The sequence below is a fragment of the Cebus imitator genome, unplaced genomic scaffold (assembly GCF_001604975.1).
Source record: "Cebus imitator isolate Cc_AM_T3 unplaced genomic scaffold, Cebus_imitator-1.0 Scaffold199, whole genome shotgun sequence".
NCBI classification, from domain to species: domain Eukaryota; kingdom Metazoa; phylum Chordata; class Mammalia; order Primates; family Cebidae; genus Cebus; species Cebus imitator.
The window spans coordinates 4,452,401-4,463,201 of record NW_016107514.1 but is presented as its reverse complement, the minus strand read 5'-3'; the positions used below and the strand labels follow the sequence as shown (position 1 = coordinate 4,463,201).

General features: G+C 38.7%; 1 protein-coding gene and 1 non-coding gene across 2 annotated transcripts in view; one reads left to right on the top strand and one right to left on the bottom strand.

Annotated features, from left to right (window-relative positions):
• MFSD14A (major facilitator superfamily domain containing 14A) overlaps positions 1–10,801 on the bottom strand; it is a 55,376-nt gene that overhangs the window by 34,085 nt on the left and 10,490 nt on the right. The window contains exon 2 of the mRNA XM_017547624.2: positions 2,198–2,293. Coding sequence (XP_017403113.1) covers positions 2,198–2,293 — 96 coding nt within the window. The remainder of the gene's footprint in view (positions 1–2,197; positions 2,294–10,801) is intronic.
• Positions 3,009–3,134, top strand: LOC119473990. The gene has a single exon (XR_005203271.1). It is a non-coding gene; the product is annotated as a U6atac minor spliceosomal RNA (small nuclear RNA).

Below are 10,801 nucleotides of genomic sequence, written 5' to 3'. Positions count from 1 at the left end.
AAAACAAACAAAAATTAAAAATATTTTTAAATTAAGAATATACTAAGCACAACATTAGTCTATGAAAAATGAACTAATAAACAAGCCTTTCTAATTAAGTGGACTCCATCCTTGTTCTTAAAAAAGATAGCCTCCCTTTGTCCGAGTAGGGAAAAAAAAGTACCTAAATTACAGAAAAGATGACATACCTAAAAAATATGTAAACCAGAAGCAAATTTTTAAAACAGCTTACACACTTGAAATACTGACAACAAATTATGGAAACATCACAAAATGCTTTTTTTATAGCTTGTTAACAGCTCATCCACATTCTGATTGCCCTAGCTAGCTAGTCGTTGGGCTGCCTGATAACAACTATCTAAAACATGAGTACAAACTACTTACTACCTGCATTCCCCAAAAGACTGAGCCCTGGAGGAGTTACGGAAGCCAAGGTGCAAATACCAACACTGCAGCTTACTGTCACGGTAGCAATCAAGTTTCCTAACTTTTCTAAGCCCCAGTTTCCTCATCTGTATTATGAGATAATATCTCACTGATAAGGTGGTTGTGAGGATTAATACATTTGTGTATTCAAAGTTAGCACAGTCTTAACATATTCCACTTTGAATACATAAAAGGACTGTGACTGGGTCTATCATAACATAAACACATGTGGACTGTTTACTATTAAAAAGCTCAAGTACTTTAAATGGTAGGAGTGATGTTCCACCAGGCAGATTTATATGTTAAACTGACAGTAGGTTATAAACAAGCATGCTGGAACATTAGGAAAGCTAACGTAAAGTTATGAGTCCATAAAGTTATTACAGCCCTGCAGTAGCCCTTGACAACAAACAGGTTATTACAATACAATGAAGTTATGAAGGTCATAATGAACTTGCATCATCTGAGGAAGTTCCAAATCACTATGCTTTGATTATGACGCCAGGAAATGTATAAATTAATTTTTGAAAGATTTCTATCTGAAATTAGTAAACAAAAAACCTTTTTTTAATAGCAATACTCATAAATATGCTCTATATATTCAAAATAACTGGGTTTTTTTGTAATTTGTTTTTGAGACAAGGTTTCACTCCCATCGCCCAGGCTGGAGTGCAGTAGTAAGATCTCAGGTCACTACAACCTCCGCCTCCTGGGCAGAAGTCATTCTCCTGCCTTAGCCTCTCAAGTAGCTGAGACTACAATCATGGGCCACTATGCCCAACTAATTTTTGCATTTTTTGTACAGAAAGGGTTTCACCATGTTGCCCAGGCTGGTGTTGAACTCCTGAGTTCAAGCGATTTACCCACCCAGCCTCCCAAAATGCTGGGATTACAGGTATGAGCCTCTGTACCCAGCCCAAAGCAACTGCTAAACATCAATATTTTATATATAGATAGTAATAATTACATAATTGTCAATAAATATATCAAGAAATAAGCATTGTAAATGTTCTTAAGACTAGTTTAATCTACTTAGATAATTTTTCTATTAAATAACTTTTTAAATGAAAAGCTTTTTTGTATAATATGAACAATCTCATGGAAACATAGTATATTACTTTAAAATTCTATTCCTCTAGAATTCGGTAAACTGTACATTTATCTTAATTACTCCTTTCAAGGCAATATAGATATTTGCCATAGATAGTCCTTCCCTCATTCCATTCCCCTTAACTACACCAACATGAGAAAACTGGCTATCATCTGAGTTGTCTGGTCTGGAAGGGAAGTCTTTTCTAACGTTCCAAACCTGGGGAAATTTGGGTAAAATCAGCTTAGATCTATTTAAAAATAGCCCTCCTAGGTACTTAGCCCAAATGAACAGAAACATGTTTTTGGAAAATACAGCTGCATAAATGAACCTCCAAGTAATTATGCCGAGTCATGCAGATCACAGACACAATCTTTCCTAAACCTGTGGGTTTAAGAAGCTCTATTCTATTCAGAGTAGTGACAAAGCCTCTGCCTGAACATGCCTAATGACAAGTCCAAATTCACACACCTCCAGGCTCCCCTACTCTGCCAACACAAAACAAAGGTAAGGGAGAGTTAAGGGTTGGAAAAGACAACTCAACCAGTAAAATACAGGTGAATACTGAAAAATACTGGTGGGAGAATTAACCATGCAAAGGAAAAAGGGCCATGTTTTCCTCCAAAACTGAAGAAAAAGAGATTTGGGAATCAGTGTTAAATAATTTAAAAGATTACTTACCACCAAAGTGGGTGCTGTCAACAGTCCCCAAGCAAAAAACTCCAAAAAGATGACGATAACTGCATGATAAACACTAGGAGAACCTATTCCTTGAGGCTATAAAAACAAGATTTTTAAAAAGTTAACAAAGAGTTAACATTCCAGAATTATTAACAATAACAATGATGTAACAGTCAATAAATATTAAGAACATATAGGTGCTGGGCACTGTGCCAAACATCTGTACTGTGTCTTCAAAGTGAGAGGGACAGACAAAGCAACTAAATTCATTACCATATGCACAGTATGCAGTTGAAACATATAGAGTCCAAGGGAACTTGGGAGGTGGGAATATCAGACTTTCAGGAGGAAGGCTGAAAGGACATAATAGAGTTAGACAGGCCGAGGTATAGGGTGGGAAAGATAGCTCAGCCTATATAAAGGTTCTGAGGCTTGAGGCATTGTGGGTCTCACATATCTAGGACAGTACAACCAGTGCATGGGCTGCATCTTGGGTGCATTGAAAGATGAGCTTCAGGTACTCAAAGACCAGCTTCCATGTTAAGAAGTCTATATTTAATTCTGAAGACCATGGGGAGCCACTAATAGATATTGACTAACACAATCAGTTGAAAGTTTTAAAGATTATTTTGGCAAAACAAAACATAAATGAAAAGCAAGTGGCAAAAATATAAACATGATACCAACATGGCTCAAAAGCAGAACAATCCCCAGAGAAAGTATATAAGAGATTTGGAACTTGATATACATGAGAAAGAAAATACAAAATTAAATTTATACTGCTGTTAGAGATGTCTTAAGAATCACTTCAGTGTTATATTAAAGTAGAGAAGGTTAGCACGTCCCTTGACAAGGATGGAAGAGGCCCTCGGCCTGACAACATGCTTACCATTAAGGCACTGCCAACTATCTCGGTAGCATTTAACCATCATATTTCTCATCTAACATGGGATAAATATCCTAAATATACAAGGAACTGAAACATCTCAACAGCAAAAATCACACAACAAAATAATCTGATTTAAAAATAAGCAAATGATCTGAATAGACATTTTCCAAAAGACGACACACAAACAGCAAACGGTTATACAAAAAAATGCTCAACAGCATTAATCATCAGGGAAATGCAAATCAAAACCAAAATGAGGTATCATCTCACTCAAGTTAGAATGGCTACAATCAAAAAGATAGAACAGAACAAATGCTGGTGAGGATGCAGAGAAAAGGGAACTATCTTATATACTGCTAGTGAGAATGTAAATTAGTACAGCCACTATGGAGACTAGTATGAAGGTCCCTCAAAAACTACAAATAGAACTACTGCATGTCCAGTAATTCTACTAATGAAAATTTATCCAAGGAAAGGAAATGATTACGCTGGAGAGACATCTGCACCCCCATGTTTACTGCATCACTATTCACAATACCCAAGATACGGAATTAACATAGGTGCCTAAAAAACAGATGAGTGGATAAAGAAAATCTGGTATTATACACAGCATGAGATACTATTCAGTCATAAAAAATGAAATCCTGTCATTTGTGGCAAAATGGATGGAACTGGAGAACTTTATGTTAAGTGAAATAAGCCAGGAACACAAAGTTAAAACACTGAATATTCTCACCCATATGTAGAGGCTAAAAAAAGTTGATCTCATAGAAGTAAAAAGTAGAACAGAGGATACCAAAGGGTGGGAAGGATAGGGAGAGATTTGTTGAAGGCTATGAAACTAAAACCAGATAGAAGGAATAAGTTCTATAGTTTTACACCATTGTAGGGTGACTACAGTTAATAATATATAGTTCCAAACAGCTGGAAGGATATTGAATGTTGCCAACACAAAGAAATGATAAATGTTGTAGATATGCTAATTACTCTGATCTCATCACCACACTTTTTACATATTGAAACATCACTATGTACCCCACAAATATGTACAATTTGTCAATTAAAAATAAAATCTATTAAAAAGTTAGAATTTTAAAAATTTATCTCAGTTTTTAAATTTATTTTTTTGAAATAGAGTCTTACTCTATTGCCCAGGCCGGAGTGCAATGGTGTGATCTCGGCTCACTTCAACCTCCACCTCCGGAGTTCAAACAATTCTCCTGCCTCAGCCTCCCAAATACCTGGGATTACGCATACCCACCACCAAGCCCAGCTAATTTTTTTGTATTTTTAGTAGAGACAAGGTTTCACCATGTTGGCCAGACTGGTCCTGAACTGCTGAACTCAGGTAATCTGTCTGCCCCGGCCTCCCAAAGTTCTGGGATTACCGGTGTGAGCCACTGTGCCTGGCCACATTTCATATTTTAAAGGGAAGTATAAACTTGCTAATAAGCAGCTTATAATATTATTTATTTTTATGTTTTGAGACAGGGTCTCACTTTGTCACCAGGCTGGAATGCAGTGGCACAGTCTCAGATGACTGCAGCCCCGACCTCCAGGGCTCAAGTGATCCTCCCCCCTTAGCCCACCAAGTAACTGGGACTATAGGTGTGTGTCACCATGGCCAGCTAATTTGTTTCCTATTTTTTGTACAGATGAGATTTCGCCTTGTTGCCCAGGCTGGTCTCGAACTCCTAAGCTCAAGTGATCCACGCGCCTCAGCCTCCCAAAGTGATAAGATTACAGACTTGAGCCACTGTGTCCAGCCCATAATATTTAGTCACCACTTAACAAGTGTGTATAACAGAAGGACAAAACTTTCTTTTCTTTCTGTTTTGTAGACAGGATCTCACTCTGTTGCCCAGGCTGGATGGAGTCCAGTGGCACAATCATGGCTTACTGCAGCCTCAACCTGCTGGGCTAAAGCAATCCTCCCAACCTCAGTCTCCCAAGGGGCTGGGACTACAGGCACAAATTACCACACTTAGCTATTTTTTTTTTTTTGGTAGAGATGGGGGTCTCACTATGTTACCCAAGCTGGTCTCAAACTCCTGGCCTCAAGCGATCCTCCCACCTCAGCCTCCCAACAAGCCAGGATTACAAGCATGACCCACGGCAACTAGCCATGGTTAGATTTTCTAGATAAAAGTCTAGAACTCAAACAATTAAGATATGTAAATGTTTTCGTGTGTACCATGACAATGTTTTCTAGATAAAAAGTCTAAAACTTAAACATTTAAGATATGTAAACGTTTTTGTGTGTTAACAGGTACACATTACAATGCCATACCTAAGCTTTAAAGTATATTCAACAGCCTTATATAAAAATATTGTGCTTGGATTTCTCTATGTGCTGAAAATGATGATGTATTATTTTTAATACTGTCACAATGCATTAGCATTTAAAATAATAGCTCTTCCAACCTACAGAATTTAAGCACCTGAACACCCCCTCCGTAGAACTTGCAATTGAAGAACTTCAAACAAGGGGAATAGGAAACTGAAGAACCATGACTGATGAATCTCTACAGGTTTCATTCACTCAACAAACATTTACAGAACACTTACTATATAACAGAGGTTCCAGGATTACCAAAACAGGACACACTCCCTGATCTCAAGTTGAGTCTAGAGAGGAAGAAACATAACTATCTGCTTAGTATAAATACAATAAGAGACATGTACAGATTAGGAGGCAAGGCAAGAGAATGGCAAGAAAAGGAAGTGGCATGACAGTCACTTCTGTGAAAGTCAAAATGAAGCAGATAAGGGTCATGACAGTTAAAAGCTACTGGAGAATAAAGTTCTAGTCATGGAGTGAAAGAGAGGGAGGCAGAAGAAGCAGCCTCTAAACTTTGTTAAGGAATTTGTCATCTTTACTCTAGAGACACAGGAAACCACTGAAGGGTTTCAAGCAAGAAAATGGTTTGATCAGATCTGCATTGTTCAATACCTCACTCTGGTGATTTCCTAAAGGATAAAATGGAAGAGCAATGTACATGCAAAAGGAAGCTATTTGAATTAGCTCAAAAAAGAGATGAGGGCATAAAACGGTGGCATAGTATGAATGCTGGAAGGGAGAGAATGGATTAAGGATTCAGAATTTGAAACTGGAAGGACGTTGATAAACAGCAGGAGGGAGAATCAAGAACAACTTCTGCGTGTTTAGCTTGGTTGTCTAGCAGTAATTGCTAGTGGCTTCCTGGTACCTTCCCCACGAGGCTTGGATTTACTTCAGGTCCTATCTACAAAACTGCCCTCTTTACTTGAAACATTTGTATTGTCTTTGAGCACTGATTAAAACAATTAGCAGCAAATGTAGTATCTGAAACCACCAGAGTAGATGAGGTTATCAGGACTGTAAAGCGTGAAAAGAGCAGTGAGCTAAGACAGAACCCCAAGAAGCAAGTAGCAGGCAGAGGAAAATAATGAAGGTTTTTCTTCTTTGATAAAGAAAAGGGGAAGAAAAAAGAAACAGTGAGAAAAGTATCAGGACAGTGAAGAAAATATCAGGAGAGTGAAGAAAATACAGTGTCACAGATGACAATGGAGGAGTTTCAGGAAGGAAGAGGTAATGATTAGCATCAAATGGAACAAGCATAGTAATACAAGGTCAAAAAATGGCCACAGGAAGCCGAGCATGGTGGCTTACGCCTGTAATCCCAGCCCTTTGGGAGGCCAAGGCGGGCAGATCACTTGAGGCCAGGAGTTCGAGACCAGCCTGGCCAACGCGGCGAAACCCTGTCTCTACTAAAAATACAAAAATTAGCTGGGCGTGGTGGCATGTGCCTGTAATCCCAGCTACTCAAAAAGACTGAGGCAGGAGAATTGCTTGAACCTGGGAGGCGGAGGTTGCAGTGAGCCGAGATCGTGCCACTGTACCCCAGCCTCAGCAACAGATTGAGACTCTGCCTGAAAAAAACAAAAAAATGGCCATAGGATATGGTAAGCTTTAAACCTGTTGTGTTCACCACCACATATATCCAGCCCCTAGCAAAAAGCTTGGTAGAACTTCTCAGGGCTTAAAGCATGCTAATTTATATTAATTTCCAAGAAAATATGGTATACCCTGTTTTCCAAACGTGACAATGGAATCCTTCTTTGACATGACTAGAGCGTATCTCTTGGACATTTGCACTCCTTGGAAAAGACTTTGGGAAATGCTGATAAAAAAATAAGATGGTAATTATATTTAACATATTTATAAATATACACACAGAGCAGAAAAGACAGTAGAAAATAAAGTGTTAAAAGTGGCTCTCAGCAGGGCATGATGGTAAATGCCTTTAAGTCCCAGCTACTTGGGAGGCTGGGGCAGGAGGACTGCTTTAGCCCAGAAGTTTGAGGCTGCAATGAGCTATGATCATACCATTGCACTCCAGCCTGGGTGACAGGATGAGACCCTGTCTCTGGGGGAAAATTTTTTTTTTAAGTGTCTCTGTGTTTGTTTGTTTGTTTACTGAGGCCAAGTCTCGCTCAGTCGCCCAGGCTGGAGTGCAGCAGCGTGATCTTGGCTCACTGCAACCCCTGACTCTCGGGTTCAAGCAATTCTTGTGCCTCAGCCTCCTGAGTGGCTCTGTTAAAATGAAGCTTACTTAATCAGTTGAGGAGAAGGTCAGGGAAGGCTTCCTAAAAGACAGGCAGTACTATCTAAGGTGAGACCTCAAAGTCCAGTGGGAAAGGTGTCAAGATTGTCAGTTGTACACCAGTGGGAGAGGGGATATGGTGACCAAGAGTATCTGAGATAAAGAAAACAGAACATGCAAAGGCCAGAAGACAGGATATATTATTGCTTATTTCAGTATCTAAGGATGAAAGAGGTAATAACTGAAGCTGAAAGGTGAAAAGCAGTGACTTGAAAAGGCTTACAAACAAACACAGAGACAGAGTTTCACCATGTTGCCCAGGCTAGTCTCCTGGGCTCTAGGGATCCTCCTGACTCCGCCTTCTGAAGTCTTGAGATTATAAGCATGAGCCACTGTGCCCAGTTGAAAAGGGCCTTTTAAGTCACATTAAGGCCTTTTAACCTGAAGGCAGCAGGAAAACATTAAAATGTCTTAAGCCAGAGAATAACATCACATCACAGGTTTGCCTTTCTAGAACAATAACTTTCACTGTCACATGGCAAATAAACTGAAAGGGAATTAGCAAGACCAGAAGGCAGGCTGTTGCAGAAAACGAGGTGAGAAGAAATAGAAGCTTGAAGAAGAACGGGCAGCAGGAATGGTGATAAGTGAACAGATACAAAAAACATTTAGGAGGTAGAATCAACAGGATTCACTGGTTAACTAGCAGAAAGGAAGGGAAGGTCACAATTTCTGGCTTAGTCAACTAGGCAGTGAGGAAATGGGAAAGTGTGAAAGAGTAATTCCGTTTTAGGCACACTGGTTTGAGAAAAACATGTACAACATCAGCTGAATTTAAAAGGCAAACAAATAGCAGAAGATTATGAAAGAAATAAGAGAGGATTACTATTGTAATTTGGTGGAGTATTTACAAAACCAATACAAAAGCACCAAGACCTGATTAAAAGTATATAAGATATATTAACAATTCTTAAAATATTTAATAGCATTCTATCAAAATAAACATTCAGAAAAAGCTCTACTACAAAGATGTTCATGACAGCATCATTTACAATAGGAACAATACCAAGCTCAATCTTTTGCTACACATCCTATAATCAGATCACAGCATATAATCAGATAAAATAACATGCAGCCCAAAACTGTTCAGAGATAATGTCTAATGACCCACAAAAATGCTCATGGTAATGTTAAATTTTTTAAAAATCAAAGTAGGATATAAAATTGTATACGTAGGGTAATTTCAATTATGAAAAACAATATTGATCTCAATGTAAGTAAGAGTTTATATTGAGTAATGATTTTAAGTGATATAACACTGTTTACTACGCTGTTCTGAATTTTCCGTATTTTTTCTAATAAACATGCTCACACTTTAGTAGGAAAATGCTTTGTTTATTTAAGAGAAAAATTACCTAAAACTAGCATGGAGGACAACAAAATAAAAAAAACTACAGGACAATATCTGTGACGAACATTGCCGCAAAAATCCTTTAAAAAATACTAGCAAATCAAATTCACCAACACGTTAAAAAAGCTCATTTATCTGTTTAAGTGGGAATCATCCAGGGATGCAATGATAGGACTTAAAAGGCAAACAAATAGCAGAAGACTATGAAAGATGTACTGTAGCAGAGAGGAAGGGAAGGTCAACTATGTTCTTCCAATTGATTTATGTCCAACATACATAAATCAATCAATGTGATACATCATTTCAAAGGAATGAAGGAAAAAAATGATAATTTCAACTGATGGTGAAAAACCATTTATTGAATAATTCAACATTGCTTCATGATAAAAACTCTCAAAAATGGTATAGAAGGAATATACTTCAACATGATAAAAGCCATATATGACAGACACAGGGCTAGCATACTAAACAGGGAAACACTAAAAGCCTTTCCTCAAAGATCTGAAACAAAACAAGATGCCCACTTTACCACTCTTATTCAACGAAGTACTGGAAAGTACTAACTAGAGCAATTAGACAAGAGTAAGAAATAAAAGGCATCCAAATTAGAAAACAGGAAGTCAAAATTGTCCCTCTTTACAGATGACATGATCTTATGTAGAGAGAACCCTAAATACCCCACCTAAAAAAAACTATCAGAATAGGAGCAAATTCATTAAATTTGCAGGATACAAAAATCAGTAGCATTTCTATATGCCAACAGCAAATATCTAAAAACAAAACCAAGAAAGTAATCCCACTTACAACAGCTACAAATACCTAGGAATAAACTCAAAGAAATGAAAGATGTCTATAATGTAAACTATAAAACATTGATAACAGGAATTGAAGAGGACACACACACAAGTGAGAAGATATTCCATGTTCATACATTGGAAGAATCAATACTGTTAAAATTTCAAGGCCTGGCATGGTGGCTCATGCATATAATCCCAGCACTTCGGGAGGCGGAAGCGGGCAGATCACAAGGTCAGGAGTTCGAGACCAGCCTGTGACCACCATGGTGAAACCCCGCCTCTACTAAAAATACAAAAAAAAATTAGCCTGGCATAGCGGCACGTGCCTGTAATCCCAGCTACTCAGGAGGCTGAGGCAGAAGAATCGCTTGAACCCAAAGGCGGAGGTTGCAGTGAGCAGAGATCACGCCACTGCACTCCAGCCTGGGTGATAGACAGAGACTTTGTCTCAAAAAAAAGAAAAAAAAATTTTCAATACTACTCAAAGCAATCTACAGATTCAGCGCAGTTCCTATTAAACTACGAATGACATTCTTCACAAAAATTTTTTTTAATTCTAAAACTTATATGGAACCACAAAAGAGCCAAAGCAATCCTGAGCAAAAAGAACAAGGCTGGAGGCCAGGCACGGTGGCTCACGCCTCTAATCCCAGCACTTTGGGAGGCTGAGGCAGGCGGATCACAAGGTCAGGAGTTTGTGCCCAGTCTGGCCATCACAGTAAAACCCTGTCTCTACCAAAAATACAAAAATTAGCTGGGCCCACGTGGTGGTGAATGCCTGTAGTCCCACCTACTCAAGAGGCTGAGGCAGGAGAATCACTTGAACCTGGGAGACAGGGAGGTTGCAGTGAGCCAAGATCATGCCACTGCACTCCAGCCTGGGCAACAGAACAAGACTGTCTCAAACAGGAGGAAGGGAAA